The 25,573-nt window shown below is 40.7% G+C and overlaps 1 protein-coding gene across 2 annotated transcripts in view; it reads right to left on the reverse strand.

The window, feature by feature from the left end:
- Nucleotides 1–268: 268 nt before the first annotated feature.
- The window catches only part of gpr158a (G protein-coupled receptor 158a), an 85,220-nt gene continuing 59,915 nt past the window's right edge, over nt 269–25,573 (reverse strand). The window contains exons 6-12 of one of the 2 annotated variants that reach the window (XM_039790418.1): nt 20,290–20,399; nt 14,786–15,024; nt 12,465–12,603; nt 10,156–10,261; nt 7,630–7,776; nt 7,439–7,522; nt 269–7,009 (exon numbers count right to left, since the gene is read on the reverse strand). In XM_039790418.1, the coding sequence (XP_039646352.1) occupies nt 5,165–7,009; nt 7,439–7,522; nt 7,630–7,776; nt 10,156–10,261; nt 12,465–12,603; nt 14,786–15,024; nt 20,290–20,399 (2,670 nt within the window). In that variant the 3' untranslated portion in view covers nt 269–5,164. The remainder of the gene's footprint in view (nt 7,010–7,438; nt 7,523–7,629; nt 7,777–10,155; nt 10,262–12,464; nt 12,604–14,785; nt 15,025–20,289; nt 20,400–25,573) is intronic. The other variant, XM_039790419.1, reaches the window with a different exon arrangement.

A 25,573-nucleotide genomic window follows, 5' to 3' on the forward strand; every position in this document is an offset into this window, starting at 1 on the left:
ATTTCAGGACAATCGCCAAGATGCGCGTATCCTAAAGTGGTTATGATGCATGAGGCTTTTAGAGGCCATGGTTTCTCCAACCGCAGCTCTACATGAGGAATAAACGAAACAAACCTGAGACAGGGATGATTGCTAAGCACAAATGCATCATGGGAGTGTCTTGGATCAGCATCCCGCGGGATTAGAGATGGTGTAGTCGGAACACAGTAGAAGAGCGACTGAAAAGGATCTTGCAGTAAAAACATTCAGAAACACACTGAGCATGCACTTAATTTTCATATAAATATTTATTGCAGAGGAGGTATCTTTTATGTACATGCTATCACAATATAACACAATATAAATCTACCAAATATTCCCATATATTGATGCTATAAGCTTGTCATAGAGCAATAGTTATAACAAGAACATTATACAGTGGGTTAGGGACAGTATCACTCACTATACAACTTGTAGCCTAACAGTCCATAAAAGATTTTTTTCTTTTTCTTTTTTTTTTTTTTCTATCAAGGGCAGTGAAACATCGGTCCTATTTCTTATTTTTTTTCTTGAATTCATGCAGAAGCCACAAGAGCAAGATTTACGACGTTACAGCATTGAATAGTAGTAGCAATAGTAGTAGTTGTGTTTGCCATCAGGTGACTTTGGTCACAAGAGAAGAGAGGTTTAAATGAAAGCAGCTAGCCAACAGAACGCACCGTTAAAGTAAAAGATCTGATTGGTGGACAAAAAGCTAGAGGACGCAGTTGTCTAATGTCAAGACGGTACAAGAAGAATAAGGGTCTCCATTTGAGGTTCAAACTGTCACTGGTTCATTGATGATACGGATGAAACACAACGATAAACTGCAGAGAAACAGACACTGGTTCACGTATTAACACACAGACAGCTGTGGACTGACTGAACTGAGGGATGCTAGGCTACGGCTACTAGCTGAGAGAACGGAGTCGATTGAACTGAGAATGTGACGTATTCCATATATGGATCCATATTGCAGTGTTCTTATTTTCTGCTCTAAGACAAGTAGAACTGCAATCACGTTTCCTTTGTGTTCCAGCGACCTCTGATGTGGAAATGTCACGGGCCCAGTGTGCACAATTTTATTAAACAAATGCCTAGATAAATACGGTTTTGACGTCAGAAAAAAAAACACCTTCTTTGCTTTTCATAATCTATTGCTTGTTATGGGTCTTATGGGTTGAATTTCACCACAATCATAGTTGTTTTAGAGCCTGTATATGAGCTGAATCTAAGGTCGTCGATTTTCTAAATAATTACAATGAAATAAACACATCTTCTCATTTGAAATAGCTTTCCTACAAGGACAAAGGCTCGCTTTCAAAATATACAGCTTGGTATTCCTTATTCATCACCCAGAGCAGTAGGCCTACAAATCCAATGTGGCAGTGATTCCATAGTCAATTTAAAAAAAGTGGAGTTGTTGTCATACCGTAGCAACGGTCCCTTGGCACGATGCTGCATGACGCTACCACAATGCATATGATGGATGGCGGCGGACATGTGGTCCATAAATATTACATAGAGCCATAAAATCATTACAATCAATCCATGCACGTTGACAGTTCTACTAAGACACCGTTTCCTATAGGAGCTCATAAAGCAGAGGTGATGACAAATCTCACGCTGCAAGGCAAACACTCCACATTTGAAATAGTTCAGACGAGCTCCCAACAGGTCAATGGCGGCGGTCATTTCACAGGAATATAAGACGTAGCATCTAAATCACGTCTATAGAGGCTAGCTGTAGAATTAAACACAATCGGCCGTGAAAGGTTACAAATATTTGTCACTGGATTCTTTTCAGTTTGTGCCAACGAAATTGAGCTATTAAAGAACTGTGTTTAATCAAATAGGACTTTCACTGAGGAGCACAGATTTTTCTTTTTTTTATTATCAGTTAGTAAGGACTCCTACAGAGCTCAGATATTGAAGAATTTGACAGCAATTATAGATAATTACAATCAGTGACAACATTCAGTGATACCATGTGATTCTCACAAGATACAATAAAGTACCGTAGATGCTATATTGATACATAGGTTTCCTCCCAACTGCAGTTATTGTTTAAAATATAAGTAGGAGATTTCTTTTCTTCACTTGGATAGTGCATGATGAATATTTGGACATTTTGATACAAAACAGTGAACAAATCAAAACCCTCAACAGGTTTAGTCAGATTATTAATTGATAACCTCACTGCCGAGCTTAATTCTAACATGATCATCTTAATTAATCAATGGGGCTGTACTTGCATTAAACTGGGAAGAACATGCATTACGCTACTTGTGAACTTCCAAAACAGAAACATAAAGAAAAAACTGAAGACTGCCATTGTTTTCTTAAATTAAAAGGTGCTCTAAGCGATGTTGTGCGTTTTTTAGGCTACAACATTTGTTGTCACATACAGCAAACATCTCCTCATTATCGGCGAGCTGAACACACGAAAAAACGCGATCTCTGTAGACAGCCAAGGCTCCCCCAAACGGCAACAAAAACAAACTGTGCCCAACCTGCACCACCAAACGTAACAAACAGTGTTCCAGCCAATAACAGACAAGAAGGATTTGGGGGCACGGAAGGGAGGGGGAGGGGACGGGATGAGGACGAGGGAGGGGCGAGCTATTCTCGTTTTGTTTGAAAATACTTTGAACGTCAACAAGAAGTAAGGTCACCCAACATCGCTTAGAGCACCTTTAAAGGATAGTTCCGCTTTATAAAAACTTGGGTTTTTATTTTTGTAGCTATGGTAACATTGGACTCAAGAAAGTAATTTCTAAGATCTGGAAACAAGACGACATCGTTACAACAAAGTCTGATCAGACAGGTTGTAAACAAGCTAACAGTTTAGCTGAATAATCAAAACCACTTCATTTCACATTAAAATCAAAAAGGGAGCGGCCAAAAGTGTGAGATCAGTGACTGGTTCCAGGCCTCTGAATCTCCAATTTATCGAGCAGTTCATGGTGTCCTGTCTTGTGTTCTCTGACGGCTGTTTCCCTTTATTGGAGAATTAATCCACCTATTAGAGCTTTTTAGGTGCGATTAAAAATAGTAATCTTTCTATTCAAGAGCCCAAAAAATAGCTACATCTAACTAAAAATCACAATGGCCACAACAATTGGCAAAACCATGGATGAGATTAAGGCAGCAGTACACGTTGTTGTACTTACAAAAATAACAACTATTATACAGTATTACTATATTTCTATGATCATTGAGAAATTGGCTAACATGACCACTATGTTAAGTTAAATGCATTAAGTGAAACAAAATGGCAATTCAGTGTGACTATCAGGCTATAATAAACCCTCATCGCATAGGGAAACGGTGTGCACACACAACTACGTTAAGTATGGTAGGTCAAAGTAGAACCAGGAAGTCGGTCTGTAAATAAAAAGGTTGGGTAATAATGAGGGCCACACGGAATCTGCGAGCGCAGATTTTCTGCAGATTTGTTTTTAAATCTGAATGTTAACACATCTCCACGACAAGCAAGCAAGTCAAAACAAGTCCGCTATATTCCGCAGATTTTAATTCTGGATGACCGCTGAAAACTGTAAAAAAAGATTCCGTTTGGGTCTGGTAATAATTGTATTTTACCGGTCGCCTTCATTTGTATGTATGCTAATCTGACTGCATGGGTTTGTTGCCAAATTAGACTTTGTTGTGGTGATGTTGCAGGTTCCAGGTCTCAGAAAGTTATTGTTACCAATCGTAAAAGACGGCCCTAGTTAAAATAACCTAATATTATCCTTTTAAGCAGCAGGTTCTATCAGCTGTTTGTAAAATGAAATTGGTGACCTGCTCCCCTTTTAGTTTTGGTGTTTGAGAGGGAATGTAAGGACAGAAAGCGCTGCCAAGACATGATCATGTATGAAACTCCAGATGTTCAACTACAGAATTACATTTTCACTTTAAATTCATGATATTGTGTCCACAGACACAGACACCCCTCCCCCACACACCCACACACACTTGGTGCAAGCCAACACAAAGACTCATGCTGGATTCATGAACAAAGTATTTTTCTCTCTCTACTTTTTACAGTGTACATATGAGCCGTTTTGACACACATTCATGTTAATGCTGCTCTCATATAATCTTCACCACCCTGAATGAGCTTTAGAAATATCAAAGCAGGAAAAGGAGTGCCTCTGGTATTAAAAAAACAACATTATATATGTGTCAACACATTAACTGCTTTAGTTGACAAACTGGTAGGGTCCGACTACTCTCGATACCTGGCTGTGCATGCTGTTTATATAATTCACCGTCACAAAGTGCTGAAGGAGAAGCCACTTGCTTTACTTCAGACTGATACAAGACAATGCTAGTTAGTTAGGCACATACAGTACATCTCTGCAGAATTGGAAGCATTTTAATCTGCCGAGAACTACAATTAAATAGATCTAAACAAAAAACATGTCTAAGTTTGGTCGGTGTGTGATATCCTGTGTGGTTATCATGCCATGAAGTTGAAAATGAGCAGACAGAATTTACAAGAAGAACAGAGTCTGTCCTCAGTTATTTTATTTATGGAGTTGGCTAAAGTGCTATAGACTGATTCCTCGCAGAGTCCTTCCCTCTTTGCCAAGGATTGGACACAAACTAATTATTTACCGCCTTATATCCAACATGTATCTTTGCAAATGTTCCCTTATTCTTTGGCTTTCACTTTTGCTGTTTTGTACATCAACCTTAATTTCATAATTATTTTTCTCTACAAATCCTATCATCTGTACAAGTCCTATCTTAGTCCATTAAGTGACGATGTTAATGCACAAAAAGAACCATGTATGAATTGTTGACTGAATACAGAACATGAAAAATGCAGATTTTCAACATTGCTTATGAAGTGAAAAGGATGACTCAAAAGTTGCATAATTAGTCTAAGATTTATCTTCAGGATTTTCCTGTAATAATCTGGAATGCTTGTCATGACTTTGTTTTGTTTTTTTGTACATATTTGTTTTCAAAATAGGTAAAACAGGAACAAAACCTTGGAAAGGAAGGCAACTTGTGGAACTTGATCAACTTTTCTTCCAAGCCACCATACCAATAGTAAAAGGTAATATTTAACGATTTCAAAGTGAAAAAGGATACGTCAATAACTATAATTTCAGTGGTCCATTAGGGGTGAGTGTCATGCCTTCTTGCTTGATGTGCTATCCTCAAAGTCCCAGGGACAAACATCTGCCTTTTTAGCAGAACCTGCAGATCCGCCTTTTGGATTGCACTGTTTCACTACACTTGTGTCTGTACCTTTTTTATCTGACGTATCCTCAAAATCCCATGGACAGACTTCAGCTGGCTTTGCTTTGGCTGCTCCAACATTCACACTTTTCTTTTTTTCTACCACTGGCACTTCCTGATGACTCTCTACATCCCACGGGCATACCTCAGCCATTTTTTGTTGGCTCACGTGTTTCTCTGAAGATTTACTCTTGTCCTTAGCTTTTGTTCTACTTTTCTCATCATCAGCGTCTTTTGATTTCTCTTTCTCAACTGTTCTTGTGGAAGGGGTACCCTTCTTGGTTTTGGATGCTCGAGAGGGACTAGGTGTCCTCTCAGAACTTGGAGATACGGCAGTGCTGTCGTAGTCCCAGGGACATACATCAGCTTTTGAAGATGGTGGCTGGAGTGAGCCTCCTGTTTTGGATGGATCTGAAAGGGTACTTCTCTCTTTCCCATCCACAGGAGAGGTGCCTTTTCTTTGTGTTGTCATATCTGGTGAACAAGCCAGCTCTGTTGTCTTTTGGGTCTCTTCGAAGTCCCATGGACAAACCTCTTCCTGTTTTTTGTTGGAGCTCTCTGTTGTAGAATGAGGCTGCTGGGTCTTGGCAGGTTTGCTTGCCTGACTGTATGTTTGTTGCTTTGGGCTTTCCACTTGACTGCCTTGACTTTCACCTCCATCTTCCCATGGACATATCTCCGCTCGTACAGAGGTTGTCTTCTGATTTTCCTGTGAATGTCTGCCACTCGATGGAGATTGATCAGACGCTTTCTGCTTCTGAGATTTGCCTCCCTTGGTGCTACCTCCGTGAACCGTCGTGGTTTCCTTAGGTGCGATGGATACATGCTTTTGGACCTTGTTTTCAGATGGAGTTGGGAGATCCTCCACTTCCCAGGGACACACTTCTGAGACATCGTAGAGGTCCTTTCCCTTGACTGGATCGGAACAGATAGTAGGCTGGCTGCCGCTCACTGGCTGTTTCATGATCCTGCCTATTGGCGCAGTCTGTTTGTACTCAACCGACTGGCTAATAATCATCTTGGGTTGGCACTCATTTTCTGGCTCTGCATTGGCCCTTGTGTCTTTGCTCTTTGGCTGACTCTTCTTATTGCTCTCCTCCGTGCTCTGGGTCTTTCCTGTGAACCCCAAAGTCTTCTCTTTGGCACTGGCGATGACACTGAGGGACTTTTGCAGCATGGAGGCTCTAGGATGAATTGGTTTCTTGTCAGCAGTGAGGTTATGGGCGCTGGCTGACTTGCAGACCAAAGGAACTGATTCTGTAGATTCACTGGGGACACTTACGTTCTCACTGGACTGCTTCTTGACCAGCTTCTTGCCCATAAGTGTATCCAGGAGGGAGCCTTCAGCTGGGGTCACCTCCATCTTGTCTGTCGCTGAGCTGTTGGAGTCTTCACCCTGGTCACGGACGTGGTCGTAGCTGCTGTGGGACTTCTTGAGGGAGAAAACCTTGTTCTTTAGCGTCTCCTCTTTCGCTGGCTTTCCTGGGTGAGTCGAATCAAATGGGTTCTTCTTTAACATGCAGATGCTGTTGCGGTTGCTCCCGTGTTCTCCAGCTTCCTTGTCTTCGCGGCTGCATTGCCGGTGCACTGATTCTGGAATCTCAGTGATGCGCCTCATCAGTGAGCGACCCAACCCTTTCTTGGAGCTCCGTTTCTTCTGGAGATGAGGGTTGTTTGCCAGCATCTTCTTCCTCTTGTAAATCTCCAACTGGGAGTAGAGTTTCTTCAGCTCCTCCTACGTATTCATGACAGAAGTGAGAGGAAAGACAGAGGCAAAGCGATCAGCTGCCTGTTAGGACAAATGAATACAATTATACAGCTTAAAAAAGGGATTTCTAATCAAAACACTTACAAAAACGCAGACATTCTACTGCACATTGAACATGCAGTACAAATTCATGACACTTGACTACAAACGCTTGTTAAATAATGCACTACGGAATATCACATGCTGAAAAAAAGCAAAGACAGGACAGTCTCGATAAGGAAACAAAAGTGTGTTTTAATGTCTGAAACAGCCTCAAAGCTCAGGTCTTTAATTTATTGTTTTTCTGTCTCTATGCCCATCCGATACAATGAATGCCTTCTGGTAAATAGGCTTGCCCAAATCTTTTTGTAGAGAGACTTCTTCAGCTCTAACAGACAAACAGAAATCTCAGCTCACGTTGGTACGTTTTTCCCAAAGACTGTCGCAAGACCTTACGCCACAGCCATTAATAGAACTGAGATGGCTCGTTTCGTCTGGTGTCTGCAATACAGTAAAGAACTGCCATGGCTCAGTATTTTTGGAGGATTCAAAAGATGTCACCAGGTTATACAATGGAGAATGAAAGGTTAAAAGGAGACACGGCTTACCCGAATGTCCTCAGGATCCAGACTGTGTTCGCTCCACGCTGATGTGATGCTGCTATTGAGATACGACCCGGAACGACCCATGTCCAGCTCGTCCTCATAGGCCTCAGAGGCTATATCCTCTCTCATGTGGGTGTCTGCAAACAGGAACTGGTGGTGTGGCATAAAGAAGAACAAAATTGGCTGTTGCACTGTTGCAAAGGTGAAGCTAAGCCAGTTTCCAGTTATGGAAAGCGTAGGTAATGACCGGTTGTTGTGACCGTTCCAGCGCTTTGCATTGTGGGACACAGTAGGGGAGGTAGGCTGTTCCGATGCATTTCCGAATCAGTACAACATGCGGGTATTTTTGCCATACTGCAGATTTTGCTTTAGTTTGCATACTAAATACTACATACTACATGGCCAAATCAGTACGCCTACTATACTGCTAGTATAGTATACTGCTAGTATAGTTGGCAGTTTGGAATACAGCTAGAGTAATCGATGTGTCTTGTTCCTGGGTTTTGTTAAGTTTCTTGTTATATTTATTAGTAGGGTTGGGCATCGTTTGGATTTTAACGATTCTGATTCCAATTCAGATTCTTCCTTTCGATACCGGTTCTCATCGATTCTCGATTCCGATTCTTTGAGGGGTGGAGTTGAAACGGATCACATGCTTAATTCACAAATAAGAGGAAAGTTTTATTTTGATTCAAAGGTGGGTTGCAATTTGACGGGGCTTTTTCAATGTAAAATAAAGCTACACTAGAGCACCGCTTACTGTGGTCCAAGGCTGCAACACAACAAGCGCCTGGCTGCTACGGAAACCCAAATTTGCGCATGTTAAATTTGGAACCCATGATCAGATTTGAAACCAAATCCTCCAAACGATTCCAATAAAGAAACGATTCCGATGGAAGACATAGTGTTGCTTTAAGTGTTCTTGTTTTTTATTTATTTCAGCCTTATGTTTAATAAAGCTAGCTTAATCAGTCTGTCTCAATACTTTCTGACTTCCCTAATCTGTCTGTGCCTCTCACCCCAGAGCCCATTGGTTCTCACTGAAGATATAAATCTTGAAAAACATGTAACAAAATTATATAGCTTCATTTCTTTTAAAAAGCTAAGTTATTTCCTAAAACAGCTCTAGTCTTTGACAAATGTTATTCAAACAGGAGTAAATAGTGCATTTGTTTGGGACTATTTTTCAGCTGCGCATTAATCCATATTTGGTGCTCTGGTTACAGTAGCAGGATGGTGTATGTGGGATTGACTCAAAATAATGTTTATTAAAGTTTCCATGTTTATCATCATTAAGGAACATGTTGCCCAGTGCAACAGTGTGGCTCACTGATGTGTTTTTAATAGTTGTTGGCTCTATGGCACAGAGGAATAAGATCTATCAGGCTTCGGATATACAAAAAATACTAACTAGGATCAATTCATTGTTTCTTCTGGTCTTTTCATGTGATATGTTGACAATAAGCTAAATATATAATATAGTCACAGTTTTTTCCTTAAAATAAAACAAAATGAAATATGAAAGGTGCCATGGCATGAAAATGTCACCTTGAGGTTTTTTAACATTAATATGCGTTCCCCCAGCCTGCCTATGGTTCCCCAGTGGCTAGAAATGGTGATAGGTGTAAACCGAGCCCTGGGTATTCTGCTCTGCCTTTGAGAAAATGAAAGCTCAGATGGGCCGATCTGGAATCTTGCTCCTTATGAGGTCATAAGGAGCAAGGTTACCTCCCCTTTCTCTGCTTTGCAGTATTAGGGGACCACTAAGGCCTATATAAAAGCATCCAAAGAGCACCATGTCATTGGACCTTTAAAGCGCCCATATTATGCTCATTTTCAGGTTCATAACTGTATTTTAAGATTGTACCAGAATAGGTTTACATGGTTTAATTTTCAAAAAGCACCATATTTTTGTTGTACTGCACAGCTCTCTCTCACTGCTGCAGATCCTCTTTTCACCTGGTTTCTGTTTTAGCTACAGAGTGAGACCTCTTTTCATCTTCTTCTTCTGTACTATCTTTGATTGCACTCGCACATGCTCAACATAGCTTAGATGTAGAGCATGTCAGCTAGCTAACTCTAGAGACAGTAAAAGAAAGCCTGTTTCTCCAACTTTGGTCAGTTACAAGGCAGGATTAGCTGGGAGACTTCTAAATGAGGGCACACATGTAAGTAGTTCTTTTGTAGATTATGGTGAACTTGTGTGTGTTGTAGCAGTGCTTTGCTATTGAGAACGACGTAGCATGCTAGCATTAGCATTAGCGTTAGCATTCTAATGCTAACGGTTAGCATGCTAACGAGCTAACGGTTGTGGTTAGCCAGCTCATTTCGGACTGTGACGTCACAGTCCGAGGCCGATTTTGAACAGCTCACTAGGAGACTGAAAGCAGGACACATTCAGAAACTGTATCTCACTCAAAACAGCATGGATGGATTTCTTTCAAAGTTTGTATGTGTGTGGAAGCACCAGAGACACAAAAGAACACCCCAAATCCCAGAAAAAGTGAAGCATTTGTTGTTGATGTTTACCTTAGGGATGAGGAGTAGACCCAGTGTTACTGTTACAGTTAAGTGGGTGTGGGTGAAGAACAGCAGCAGCATCCAGTCTGGATGGAGCTCTGGAGCAAGAGTGAACCTGTCAGGACGTAAAGAGAAGCAAAGAGGAAAGCAATACAAGACGTAAGAAACAGGAAAGAGAGAGGAATTTAATCTAGCAGGAGTACAGGAGCAGGGATATCCAGATGTTTACCTAATGTTTAATCAAACATTTTACTGGCTGCAGATAGCATTACTATAAGTCATAGTACAGTATGCATAATAATAATGCAGAGTCATTAATCAAACTGCTCAACCTCACTATGTTCATTAACAGTTTAGTATCTGTGCTCACATTTCTTTCCACTACAACAGTTTTGTTAATAAACACATTCTAAACATCTTTATGATAGCGGATTGTCATCCACAAAATGCAGTGAAGTATGACTAAAATATGCTATGATATTTATACAGGTTGTTCTGTCTGCAGTAAACCTCTTAGTTACAGGTGGAGCCAGGAGAGACAGAGACCAGCAGACTTACTGTGTTTTCAGCCAAAGTAGATTTATACACTCTGTCTGTCTAGGCATCAATTCCACTGCCTCATATAATTTTCCACTTGGGTGATCCTTTCGCCAGCAAGGAAACAATATTTTCCTCATTCTTTCAATTGGATTCACAGTAAAAGGGAGTGACCTTGATCTGTTCACAAGATTCGGCCTATTTATACATCAGACAATAATACACTGGGTTGACTGTGGTGCAGCAGTTGGTAGAAAATGAGACTATTACTGACAGAAACAACGATAGTGCAAGGAAAAGCTCCAGCCTTTTATTTAAAATGGCTTTCAGCACAGTAAGACCTCATGCGCACTAAAGATATGAAGGTATGTCCTGTCAGATGCTAATTCAACCACCAGAGAGCCTCTATCCAAGCAAATGTCATCTAGCAGACTCATTACGTTGTCAAAGTTGGCAAATGGCTAATTAACGAACAGTTATGTGATAATAGCTTAGAGGCATGTATGAAGGCAAAGGTCCAGCATATGAAATGTCCCAAAGCTTTGAAGTCTTCCCTCATCTAGGTTTTGTGAGGAGTTTCTGTGCAGATGAGGATTTAATAACCTTGGCATGCTTGGCATCACTGAAAACACTCGCACACATCGCACCACATCAACGTTCCCTTCATCTTCTCTCAACATCCCACTCACGCCTGGACCTGGCTAAAACCTGATGACTATCACAGCAAACAAGGAAGCCAGAGCTTTAACTGGTCACTGTGGGATCAAATAGAAGGTTTTGTGAGTAACATAAATGGATGCCGGATGCCTCTAACAAGCCCCAGTGTACACTGTGGTCTCTGGTGGCAGCAAGTCAGAGTAACTAGCCACACCAGGCAACTTTCCAATTTATTAGGGGTCTCGTTTGGCTATTTTCTGGAGAGAAAAACCTCACAACAAGGCTGAGGAGGCAATTTAAAGGCGTTGGCAAAGTAATATCAAAGAGCCAGATGTTCAAATACCATCAAAACGATTAAAAAGTATCAGGTTATAGATTGATGATGCACACTTTTTTTTGTAATGGATGTTAATTTATAATTGAAATATATGGCTGCCAATAATTCAGGCTATTTTTGCGGTCTTGAAAAAAACATTAATCATTCTGTCATGGTTCATTAGTAAATAATGTGATAGAGCTGAGCTCTCAATTAGAGGGGACTCCAGTTAGGAATGGCTGTGGCGATGTCAGCTGAAAGGCCTCATTTATAAACTGCACGGTGCAGCTATTTGACATGTACACTGGAGGTAGAGGGCTGATTTCACTACAATATAAAAACAACTCCCTGGTGAACAGAGGGGTTGAAACTCATGCGGCAGCCTATTTGTGATCAAAATGAGAATCTACTGGAGGACATAAACGTCAAAATGACAACTGCGGAGGGCAATCAAAGACTATGATATTACTAGTAAATGTGGAACATTTTGTAAATGTGTGTGACAGTATCTGTATGTTAAAGAAAATGCTTCTTTTAGTAATCATGTTGGTTTTATCCTCCTTGGAGCCCCAGATGTGTGGGAAGAACTTCACCAGGTCTATTAAGATAGTGCCAGGAATTGTATTTATTCAAGAGTTTCCTGTGACAAGTTGAAAAGGAAAATTCATGCAAATTACACAAAATGATATCCTAGTGGTATCTGGGTATGCAGACAATTTTGTTGCTAAGATTTTGAGACATATTTCTCTGATATTCATTCACATATACCCACTAAGGAATCCGGATGACTGGGAAAAGGAGTTCTCACCTGATGATATAGAATATCGCCGTCAGAACTAGTTCGTTGTGAACAGCGATGGCCATGTAGCGAGGCTCATGGAACGCAGACGGCACCGTCCTTACAGCATAACAAAGGTACACTGCCCACAGCAGGAAGAGGAACTCAGCTGTAAAGTGAGATTGAAAAAGAGGTGGTGAACACAATGAACATACGGGCCAAGAAATAATTTATATGTAGTGCACAAAAAAAAGGGGACGTGCACCCACCAACCAGCCACGTCACAGTTCAGTGCTCTCATGGAGCTGGTGCAAACACAGGTATACAGAAATGTGCCCTGTTTAACACAAGCTATCAAACTCATTTGTAACAGCTGTGGTTGTATTCTCTTTGGACAATATATGAATCCCTGTGCACCTCCATGGCAACCCCATGTAATGGCTCCAAGGTAGCCAACTCTACAGCAATAAACAAGCTGCTTTTTCCATGAAAACCGGGTGCCATTATTTTCACATTCATAGTGTTGTCTGCTTGAACTGTGGGGAGTTAATCACATGCATTTCTGATGTAATTGGCCACTCACAGAAGTGTTATTTGTGAAGGTTGTGTGTGGGCATGTGAAGGTTAAAATATCTTAAATGAATCAAAATGAGGTTATAGATTCAGAATTTTTAGACTGATTTCACCTAAATGCATCAAGGATATCCCCAGTTAACACACTAGTCTACCAACCAGCTAGAGCACTGCAAATGCATCTCATCAAGCTATTTCTGGTTACATTGAGTCCTAAAACCTTACATTCTTAAAAAAAAGAAAAGAATTCTGACACTCTAGTAAGAATATTTCAACCAGTTTTCAACTAAAACTAGTATTTTCTAAAGGAAGACGAAATAGGTGGACTTTTGCTGTGTCATACTCCTCTCTCTCTCCCCTCATTATCAGCTTTCCAATAAAGGGAAAATGCACAAAAACAAAATATGAAAAGTAATTTTTTATTGGAAAGACATTTTGTAATACTTTCTAATAAGGCAGCCTTTATAAAGGGTTTATAAATTGTAACTAATTCAATTCAATTTAACTAACTCATTAATAGCTCATTAGTCATTAACTACACCTTAATATATCAGTTTTATACCATAAATATGAACAACTTTTGGTTTGCCAGTTTGGAAGAAACCTCTCTGGCTGGAGTACTGTATATCCTGCTCCAGCAGACACGTGCTTTGATTTTTTTTTAGCTAGTTCAGAGCATCTGGACATTTTATTGACAGCATATTAACAATTATTATTGCTTATTGGAAAGTGTGACACCTCTGAAACTTTATTAATTGGAATGTAAGACACTTGGGGAGGATGGCCACCAGCCAAAGCGATTTTCACATTGCAACCTAACAAAGTCAATTCATGAACCCTTTATAAATAGTGCCTTATTAAAAAGATGACCAAAATGCCGTTTTTACAGAGCATGAACTATACAAATGCTGGTGGGTCTGCAGGAATATGAGAGAAATGTAATTAAATGGAATATAATGTTTGAGATTAAATGAACACATCATTGCAACGCTGAAGCTGCAGTTTTGTTGTGCATACTAAATAAATCCTTACTGGTTTGAAACTAGCTTTTTGCATGTTTAGTAGAGGATTTTTTTTTTATGTATTACAATTATACCCTTGACTGCAAGTGTTTGCAGGTGCAGATTTCAAAATCAGAAAGATTCATTGCATCTGGGTGTGTGTGTAATTCATGAGCTGTGTGTGTGCTGACTTGCACTTCCCTATTACCAACCTATTTTTACCTCCTAATAAACAGATGAGAATGTGCCTTCAGTATACAGTCTCACAGCATGTAGGCTCCGCTGGGGGTCCATCTGTTTTCCCAGAAGTCAAAAAGGACCACGGTTCTCTTTCATTTCAGCATTTTGAGTCAGCAGACGTAAAACAGCATGCAGATTTTTTCAAGTCTAAGGGGCTGCTCCTTTCCGACCATCTTTGATTTCTCATCTGCCTTTATCTGCTGTTGGTTGCCCTCTCCTCCATGCACAACACAGGAAAATATCCATAAGTGTAGCACCTGGTGGAGAGGATTAATGTCTACTTTGGGAAATGTAAGAGCATTGCCAAATGTAGATGGAGGCAAACTGTTTTACTCATCCAACTTCTCTTTTCTTGTCTCTCACACTCTCTTTGATCTCCAAATTCTATCACGCCAAACAAATTATTTCTTGATTTTATGCAATGAATACCTCAAATAACCCACTCGCGCACACACACGCATACACTCACACACAGAGTTCAGTTCATAAATCATTCCTCAACACCCTATGGAGGCAGAGGGCAGTAGCAGGGCTTACCAACAGCCATCATGTAGTCCCAGCGATCCAGCAGGCACATGCTGAACTGCAGCCCGCTGGGCGTGTATCCCACGTCGATGAGAGCCAATTTCCTGTCCGGGTTCTGACAGACGGCAGATGTCCAAGCCACCAGAAACCAGCAGACGATAAGCAGGATGATGCCCAGCAGACGCAACACTCGCCAGCTGGTCATATAGGGGATCCTCTGGGCTGTACGGGACAGGAACACCTTCAGCACCCTGTGGGGAGGAGATGAGAAGCTCACTTTAAGAACAAATAATGGTAGATTATAGCAGAATAATTTCGAAAAGACAGCATCAAATCAGGGGAAACTTTCTCTCTCACTCTTACTACCCTCTTTCCCCAAACAAGCCTGATGTCTACTTGTCTAAACTTGTTAACCTGCTATTGTCATTATGTGTAGGCTAACAAGACGACAACAAAAAAACAAGAGCTAGAAGCAAAGGGAATGTTTTTTTCTTGGTGTTTGCAATGCATTCTTAAGTTACTGTACCTATGGCATTGATTATGATACATTTCTCACCATATATTTGTTAAAAATATAATAGTTAACCTTGTTCTTTAATTGCCAGTTATTTTTCTATGGAATTTCTAATTGGAATCATTTCTATAAGGTAACACAAGGATATGCCCTAAAAAAAACTTAAAATATAGAAGTGACACATCTGAATGGTCACATGAATGATGAAAAATGCTGGGCCAATAGGGCTGCCTTGATAAGACAAAGCTCATATGGATGATCTTGTCACACTGATCTTTAGTTTGAAAGAAAATTTAATTTGTAATATTTTAAAACGCTTAAAATGCATGTGTTGTGAGATTACTTTTAAGCAGTGATTACTTTTAACCAGTGATTTTAATGGAGAAGTAACCCCAGGAGTACACAATACATGTTCTACAGCAAAAAGCTGAAGTATCTAAGAATGTATTATTTAAACTTCAGTTTTAATATAATGCAATGCAGCAGAAATGTCCAGCTCTGAAATGCAGCATTATTCAGAGCAGTTATTCAGTGCATTTCTACATGACGGCGCTCCAGACCAGCCATCGCTATTCTTAGGCTGTGCCCTTCACGCACATTGATGAAGTGTCCACTGCGCTCCCCACTAATGAGCCCCCCATCAAAAATTGATCTGTCCAATATATTAACTTGCACCTCTACGGGTTTACTCGGCTCCCGCTTGCATAAGCCACATCCTCTTAATCAGCATCTTCATTAGGCCTTTTTGACAGATATACCTGCCAAAAAGCCCCTCAGATTAACAATTTCAAGTGCTTTGCTTTAAATACAGAAGACCCCCTGCCTCACGGTTAGCTATTCATTGCTGGATAACCCCCCCACCCCTCTCATCTCTCCCTTACTTTATCCCCCAGCAGTCCTTTCCCTTCCTCTGATCTCACTCACATTTGTTTCTCTTTGTCTCTTGCCTACCATCATTCAATACTACTTTATATACCAGGTCATTTGTGTCCAAAGCACCCTGTGTTTTCTTAATTACATTTACTTGGCATTTTCCTCTTCCACTTAATGAGGCAGTGAATCCACCCCTAAACACGTGCAGCAGTGTAGCGTCGTGATGAATTAGCTGAGGAACATGCTGTCTTGACACTTGGACTTAAGATGTAGGTATTAGTACAGCTTTCAACTCACTACTAGATTCTATTGGCTTCAGTCAGAGTGTGCATGAGGCCACGCACTGTTTTAACCACACCCTCGACCTCGTGCTGGCATATGGTATCAAAATTGAAGATGTATTAGTATTCCCGCAAAACCCTTTATTATCAGACCACTTCTTAATTACTTTCGAATTCTTAATACCCTATTATACGAAATTAGATAAAAGCTTCTATACTAGATGCCTATCTGACAGTGCTATAGCTAAATTTAAGGAAGACATTTCAACAGCACTAAACTCATTACCTTGTTTTAATACAACAGAGGACCTTTATGAAAACTTTAGTCCCTCTCAAATCGACAATTGTGTAGATGGTGTTACGGCCTGCCTACGGACTACTTTAGACTCTGTTGCTCCACTCAAAAAGAAGAAGATGAAGCAAAGGAAACTAGCACCTTGGTATAACTCCCAAACTCGTAAATTAAAGCAAAACTCGCGAAAACTTGAAAGTAAATGGCACTCCACCAAAATGGAAGCGTCTTGTTTGGACTGGCAAGACAGTCTGAAAACCTATAGGACGGCCCTCAGACATGCCAGATCAGACTATTACTCATCATTAATAGAAGAAAACAAGAACAACCCAAGGTTTCTTTTCAGCACTGTAGCCAGGCTGACAGATAGTCACAGCTCTATTGAGCCATCTATTCCTCTAGCTCTGAGTAGTGATGACTTCATGAGCTTCTTTAATGATAAAATTATAACAATTAGAGATAAAATTCATCACCTTTTGCCCTCAACTTCTAATGGTTCACCTTTCAACGCAGGACTGCTAGAAAGAACGACTAGACCTGACATATACTTAGACTGCTTTTATCCTATAGACCTTCAACAACTAATGGTAAAGGTATCTTCAGCTAAGCCATCTACCTGTCTCTTAGACCCCATCCCAACGAGACTACTCAAAGAAGCATTACCCGTGGTTAACACCTCTCTACTAGATATGATCAATATGTCTCTATTAACAGGTCATGTACCGCAGTCATTTAAAGTAGCTGTGATAAAACCTCTTCTGAAAAAACCCACCCTCGATCCTGAGGTCTTAGCAAACTACAGACCTATATCTAACCTTCCCTTTCTCTCCAAGATCCTTGAGAAGGTAGTTGCTAATCAGTTATGTGATTTTCTACATAGCAACAGTTTATTTGAAGACTTTCAATCAGGATTTAGAAAGAATCATAGCACAGAGACAGCACTGGTGAAAATTACTAACGACGTTCTAACTGCTGCAGACAAAGGACTTGTCTCCATACTTGTTTTATTAGATCTTAGTGCTGCTTTTGACACTATTGACCATACAATCCTGTTACAGAGATTGGAACACTTAGTCGGAATTAAAGGAATCGCTCTAAGCTGGTTTAAGTCTTATTTCTCTGATTGATCTCATTTTGTTAATGTTAATGATAAATCCTCTAAGTACGCGAAAGTTAAACATGGCGTTCCTCAAGGCTCAGTGCTTGGACCAATTTTATTCTCCTTATATATGCTTCCTCTTGGTAATATCATTAGGAAACACTCAATTATACTTATCAATCAAACCAGACGAAACCAGTCAGTCAGCTAAACTTCAAGCATGTATTAAAGATATAAAATCCTGGATGACCTATAATTTTCTGATGTTAAACTGTAACAAAACTGAAGTTATTGTGCTGGGCCCTAAACACCTCCGAACTTCATTATCTAAAGATATAGCTACTCTGGATGGTGTTGTCCTGGCCTCCAGCACTACTGTCAGAAATCTAGGAGTTATTTTTGATCAGGATATATCCGTTAACGCCCATCTAAAACAAACATCGAGAACAGCCTTTTTTCATCTTCGTAACATTGCCAAAATTAGGAATATCCTGTCTCAAAACGATGCTGAAAAACTAGTCCATGCATTCGTTACTTCCAGGCTGGACTATTGTAATTCCCTACTGTCAGGTTGCTCAAATAAGTCCCTTAAAGCGCCCATATTATACTCATTTTCAGGTTCATAATTGTATTTTAAGGTTGTACCAGAATAGGTTTACATGGTTTAATTTTCAAAAAACACCATATTTTTGTTGTACTGCACAGCTCTCTCTCACTGCTGCAGATCCTCTTTTCACCTGGTTTCTGTTTTAGCTACAGAGTGAGACCTCTTTTCTTCTTCTTCTTCTGTACTATCTTTGATTGCACTCGCACATGCTCAGTAGCTCAGATGTAGATCATGTCAGCTAGCTAGCTCCATAGAAGTAAAAGACACAGGTTGTTTCTCCAACTTTGGTCAGTTACAAGGCAGGATTAGCTGGGAGACTTCTAAATGAGGGCGCACATGTAAGTAGTTCTTTTGTAGATTATGGTGAACTTGTGTGTGTTGTAGCAGTGCTTTGCTATTGAGAACGAGGTACCATGCTAGTGTTAGCATTAGCGTTAGCATGCTAATGCTAACGCTACGAGCTAACGGTTGCGGTTAGCCAGCTCATTTCGGATTGTGACGTCACAGTCCGAGCCGATTTTGAACAGCTCACCAGGAGACTGAAGGCAGGACACATTCAGAAACCGTATCTCACTCAGAACAGCATGGATGGATTTTTTTCAAAGTTTGTATGTGTGTGGAAGCACCAGAGACACAAAAGAACACCCCAAATACCAGAAAAAGTGTTTTTTTCATAATATGGGCACTTTAAGACTCTCCAGCTGATCCAGAATGCTGCAGCATGTGTTCTGATGAGAACTAAGAAAAGAGATCATATTTCTCCTGTTTTAGCTACTCTGCATTGGCTTCCTGTAAATTTCAGGATTGACTTTAAAGTCCTTCTCCTGACCTACAAAGCCCTAAATGGTCAAGCACCATCCTATCTAGAACAGCTCTTAGTACCTTATTGTCCCACTAGAGCACTGCGCTCCCAGAATGCAGAGTTACTTGTGGTTCCTAGAGTCTCTAAAAGTAGACTGGGAGCCAGAGCCTTCAGCTACCAGGCTCCTTTCCTGTGGAACCAGCTCCCAGTCTGGGTTAGGGGGGCAGACACCGTCACCTCCTTTAAGAGTAAACTGAAAACTCTCCTCTTTGATAAAGCTTATAGTTAAGAAGTGAGGAGTTGCAGCGTCCGCCTAACCCGGCCCACCTGCTTCTCTTCGTAGTCATCAGATTTATTGATCATATAATCAATAATATAGTGAGAGTAGAGGGAGGCAGGCCAGTACAGCCTCTCATCAATGTTTTCATTTGTTTCCTTTTGTATGCATCCTGTCCCAGAACTGCTTGTTACTAACCTAGCTCTGGGGAGTTTACTCCCCGGAGTCCTTATGTTTCTTCTTCCCTGCAACGCCCGGCCGCGTTCTGCTGCGTCCGCCGCATCCACCCATGCTCTGCAGCGCCACGTTTCATCCCGCAACGTCCTGCTGTAACATGAACTACAACGACTACCTTCAAAGTCACTGTTCCACTATCTTTAATGTGACTATTATTGCCACTGTTCATCACACCCCCAACTGGCCCGTCAGACACCGCCTACCAAGAGTCTGGGTCTGCCGAGGTTTCTTCCTAAAAGGGAGTTTTTCCTCGCCACTGTCGCAATAGCTACTGCTAATGCTTGCTCTTGAGGGAATTACTGTAATTGTTGGGGTTTTGTAAATTATAGTGTGTGGTCTAGACCCACTCTATCTGTAAAGTGTCTCGAGATAACTCTGTTATGATTTGATACTATAAATAAAATTGAATTGAATTGAAATTGAATTGAAGATGTGAGACACAGTGTAATTGCACTTAAAGAGGTCAAAGTAATCTGATTTCCTGGGATGGATAACAATGTTGGACAAAGGGTTTTGTGTATGTGTGTGCTTTACCTGTACAACTTAAGAGTCAGAGTCCCATAGACGGTAGCGAAACCCAGCAGCCGAACCCATCGCAGAAGGATGCAGCGGAAAACACTCGGCTGAAAATAGAGAATCCCAACCTGCAAGAGGACAGAAGAAGCCTTAAATCTCGGAGGTTGTGTAAACAAACTAAGTAAAAAAATAAGTAAGTGAGCCATATAACTGTGAGTGGTTTCTATCTAGATGATAATGGGGCTGTAGCCGCCGGGAAAACCAGACGAATCCGCAAACTCATGTTAAATTTGCTCTGTCAGATACTGTACGTCTGGACCCCCTCACATTCAGACAGATTTCCAAAAATAAAGGGTATTTCAACAGTAGCATGCATTTTACGCACACTTGCTTTGTAGTTGTACTACTCATGTTGAGTAGTACAACTAATACTACTATTGGCCCTGCTATTACTGGAACTGTTACTAATATAAATAGTGGTAAAACCCTATTTGTAGAGCCATTTCAAGCAATTTACACCTGATACATCAAAGAGAAAATTCATGAATTTCTTTGGCAACAATAGATAAACAACAAGATAGAACAGTGAAGTGCAATTGCATTTCATAACCATCCTTGGCATTACTCAAAACAACAAATCCATTTGAGCCTGCTAACATCATACAGAGCTTGCCCTTGAGACAAGGAGAGCATCCACCCATGTTGGCTACAAAGACCTAGAAACGCACTGAAATGATGCCCATCCAAGCTCACAAAAAACAAAACACTATGTCTTCCAAAGACATAAAAAGCGCCAAAACAAACAAAAAGAAACAAACATCTGAGGCAACCTAATTATCTGTCCACTGCAGATGTGCAGCGATTTCCCCTGTGGGATTGTTAATGTTAATCGGATTAGCCAAAGCATTATTACATTCCCTCAGGCTGCGGAGAAGACGCAGGCATGTGGATATTTTTGCTCACTAGGTTTGAGTCAGTCAAGGGACACGGAGGACCCCACGGAGAAAGGGTGGCCCACATCCTCATATACTCCCAAACGCTGGCCGACCGAACACAGAAACTCCTGACAACGCTTGCTCCAGTTGACTCAGCTTTGCAAAGGGAATGTGTCACAGAGCAAATAATAAATAGATGAGTGCTCAGTTGTTTTTGTTTTTTTAAACCATGTATTTATTGAAATGTTTGTACATTTTACAGACAAAAACAGTACAAGGCACATAACATAAAACAGAAAAAGACCAAGGATCAAATGTAGTAGCTGTAGTATCCAGTCATAAGTCCGTACATCCATAGGTGTATGCTTACATGAAAAACACACAGCTATTGTTTATCTCAACACCGTACAGTACAGATGGTACACTACAGGCATTAAAGATGCAGTAGGTAAGTCTTATAAAACTAACTTTCTGTCATATTTGCTGAAACTGACCCTATGTTCCAGTAGAACTACATGAATTATGTAAAAAAAAAAAAAAAAAGACAGCTCCTCTGGCACCTCCTACAGCCTGTAGTGCCATTGGCAAAATTCCACCGCTCCCGGTCGATTTTCTCCAATCAGGGCCACAGGGGTGGTCTATCTGCCTGTCAATCACTGCTCAGGCACGTGCATATATAGCGTTCTCCCCTCCCCCTCCCCGCGCACGAGTTGCAGAAAGGTTTCCCCAAACTCCGGTGAATATTGGAGTGGCTTTTCAGAGGTGGCGTGAGCTGCAGGATTTTAAAGATCTGAAGAACGATGCAGATGTAGCCACATTTCCTCTCAACAGGTAACATAATTACCATGAATGATTTATCTTTCACTTGGTTATTAGTAGTCAAAAGTCCACAAAGCTACGTTGGTGAGGATGATAGTAACGTTAACACAGTGATCGTTCTGATATGATGCTGAAATGGCTAACGGTAGCCTGCTAGTTAGCATCGTTTTACTGTTGGTGAGTAAAGTTAACGTTGTGTTGGTGTTTAGTTATTGAACATGTTGGATGACATGCCGGCAGTTCTGTCAAACTCCGTTGTGTGGGAGGGGCTTAGGAGACGGTTTGGGCTGCAGCAGAAAGGGGGGAGGGACTGAGAAGTTGTCGATGTTCAAATTTGTTGGCAAAGTCCTGGCTCTTCACAATCTTACCTACTGCAGCTTTAAGAGAATGTTATATTATTTATAAAATAAATAAAAAATAAATAAATAAAAAACGCTTGGTCCAGCTAGTTGTCACTCCGACCATCCACATCCATACTGTTATTCTCAAGAAAATCGAAGAAAATTTGTCAAGCTTATTTTTTGTTGTGTAACTTATCTTTTCTAGAGCTAAGTAAAAAGTCATTCCCCTCAACCATTGCGATGTGCCGCAAGGCGCGTCTGATTTCCAAGAGCAAGCAATGCATCATTTGGCTTCTAAAAAACAAATATTCAGTGGAGACCTAACTTTGTTAGAGGTTATAAAGCTGTCTGGGTAGAGATTTAGTAAGCATAATTTATGGCTAAGGGGCACCTCCTCACCAGTGATCTGGCTTGCCAGGTCCAACACCTTCCTCCAGAATGAAAGTATCCATGGACACTCCCACATACAGTGGAATAAAGTTCCTTTTTGGTCATTACATTTGACGCAGGTATCTGGTATGTTAGAATTAAAGCGATGCAACTTAGCTGGGGTTATGTATAGTCTACTTATCCACTTATATTGCAATAGTTTGGAGTTAGTATTTATGGATTGGGTTTGAGCTAGAGAACATGCTTTTGACTTTTCCTCATCTGTAATATTCTCCTGCAAGTCTGTTCTCCATGCATGTAGTAAGTTTTGGGATGGAGTGCTCAGTTGTTAATCTTAAATGCATACAGGGTGTTGAATTCTACTCTAGGCAGGATGGAAAAGCCTCTGAAGCTACATTTTAGACTATCCATGGACACCAAAACTTCCCAAGGTTAAAGAAAATATCTAAATAACAATGTGTGACTGCTCCTCAGTGGATTCTTTCTTTTTTCGAATGTTTATCCTTGGACTACCTCCACCTGATTTGAGTCTGTCAAGTATAAACAAAGGCTAAACACTGTATTGCAGCTACATGAAAAAACACTGAGACTCCAACAGGTAGTCACTGGTTTAAATGCCTCTCCTACTGTTTAGCCATGGAAAAACTGACTTATGCCTGCAAGGGGAAAATAAAGAACTTATTCAAAATATGGAGACAATTTATAAGATTACAAGGTGTTTGCTTAGTACGAACATAAGATCCATATGAAATCCAGGTCAAATTACTTGTATATCTTTTCATTTCTTTATTCTTATTTGCTTGTATTTTGTCTGTTTATGATTTGTTTTGTACGTGTAGAACTTCATATGTGTATCTGTTATGTTATCTTTGAAATCGTAATAAATATATTTTAAAAAAGATAGCAGGCCGGGCCGGCACTGAGCAACTTGCTGACGCACATTTAGGTCCACAGGGACAGAAGAGAGCACAGAAGGATGAGTAAAAAAGCACCGAGGGAAAACACAGCTCATGACTCCTTTTAGATAAACTACAAAATTGCATCTGGATCTCTATCACGTGCCAGTTTAAGGCTGCTGTTGTTAGTGATGAGATGTAGACGGGGCGGTGTTATCTGCAGCATTGTTTCCTTGAGGGACGGCGCCAAACAACCTGACTGAGTCGTCATGAAAAGGTTAGCTTCTCTTTTAATGGTGCGATCTCACCTGCGGTTTGTTTTTACTGGTCAAAATCACAAAGGAATAGTTTTAGATTTTATTGTTTAAGGTTTTACATTTGCCAACAATATGCCAGACTGTGCCAGTAAAGTTAGGTTATTATTACACAGTTTTGTAAATAATCATGCACACAAAACATGTTGACGCAGCATCGCTTCTGTCTCTTGAAGTCACTTTTCCTTCCTTCCTTAAGTCTTTTGAACATGCGTGGGATGTGCTCCTTGGCCCTATTTATTTTGAGCAGAAATTCTATTTTACTTTCTAATAATAATTTTGTCAAGCTATGGAAGTCCACATGTGGTCACTTGAAAAGCAGATCAGGTCATGGGAGATTTCGATACTGATTGACAGAGCACCAGAACCAGAGCTCTGGGGATGGCAAGGTCACTCATTTGTTGGTCTGTCCACCACTTTGTTCCCGACTAAAATATCTTGACAAATACTGGATGGATTTCGAGGTCATCTGGTGCCACCTCCCAATCTCTGGAGTGTTAACCTTTTGGGACAGGTGACAAAAATGCCAAATATGCTTGTTTCCATGCACATGTGCTTTGATTTTTGTTCATGAGGAGGATATTCACTCAAACATTGCCATGACCCTCAGGCTGCACAATGCTGAGCAGAAATTCCTTACACAAGCATTACATATACTTTCCATCAGTAGGGTTTCTGGGAAGAAGACTGGCTGTGAACCCCCGTCAGGGTGCATAAAAAGCAAGATCAGTTGCTGGCCCCCTTTTCCTTTCAAACCTTCCATTAAAAATCAATGCTAAGTGCTTGCAATCTTAATGTAGATTCAGCGCTGTGGGAAAGGAGATGGATTGGGTATTATGTGTGCGTGCATGCAAGCAAGCATGCACATGGGGGGGAGTGAGAGGATCACGGTGCTGAATACCTATCTAATGGACATCAATATCGAGGAGACAATTATCAACAACTCTTCAGCCTGCCTCCCCCTTTTTGTCTTGTCTCAGTTTCAGCATGAGTAAAGGCTTCTGGAAATGGAGTGTTGCCAACATCTAGCAGCCCTCTTAGCAGCCAACATTTTAAATTAGCTTATTATTCTGTTTCAACAATAGCACATCAGATGTTACAGATGTTTCTCTTTTTTTTATAAATGTAATACAATATCATTTCAATAAAGTTCTTTAAAGTTTCCCTTTGCTTAAATGGCACAGATATCATAACTGGTACTGAGAACATTTTTAGGAAATATCTACAGTAGGGTTTTCTAGGCAGGTGAACACATCCCAGCTGGATGTCTGCCATGACCATGTTCCTCTGCTTCCCTGAACTCCAGACTCCCCAGACACCTGACTTAACACAACCTGGTTATGCATCTGCCCTCCAAAACAAAGCCTTGCCATTTGGAAACTACTAAACAGAACAGTGTGTTCTACAGCTGCTCACCTGAAAAGAGTAACATTTAGCTTCCATAGGCAGATGCAACTTTTTTTTAAACTGTGGAAGTGCACAATGGCACATTTGCACATTTGAGAGCATGTTTGCTAACTGGCAGAGGGAAGCACTCCTCCATTGCTTATGTTTCTTTCCAGGATTTCAGTGAAATCATTCATGACCAACCTTTTGACAGGCCCCTT

The sequence above is a fragment of the Perca fluviatilis genome, chromosome 22, assembly GCF_010015445.1.
Source record: "Perca fluviatilis chromosome 22, GENO_Pfluv_1.0, whole genome shotgun sequence".
In the NCBI taxonomy this organism is placed as follows: Eukaryota; Metazoa; Chordata; class Actinopteri; order Perciformes; family Percidae; genus Perca; species Perca fluviatilis.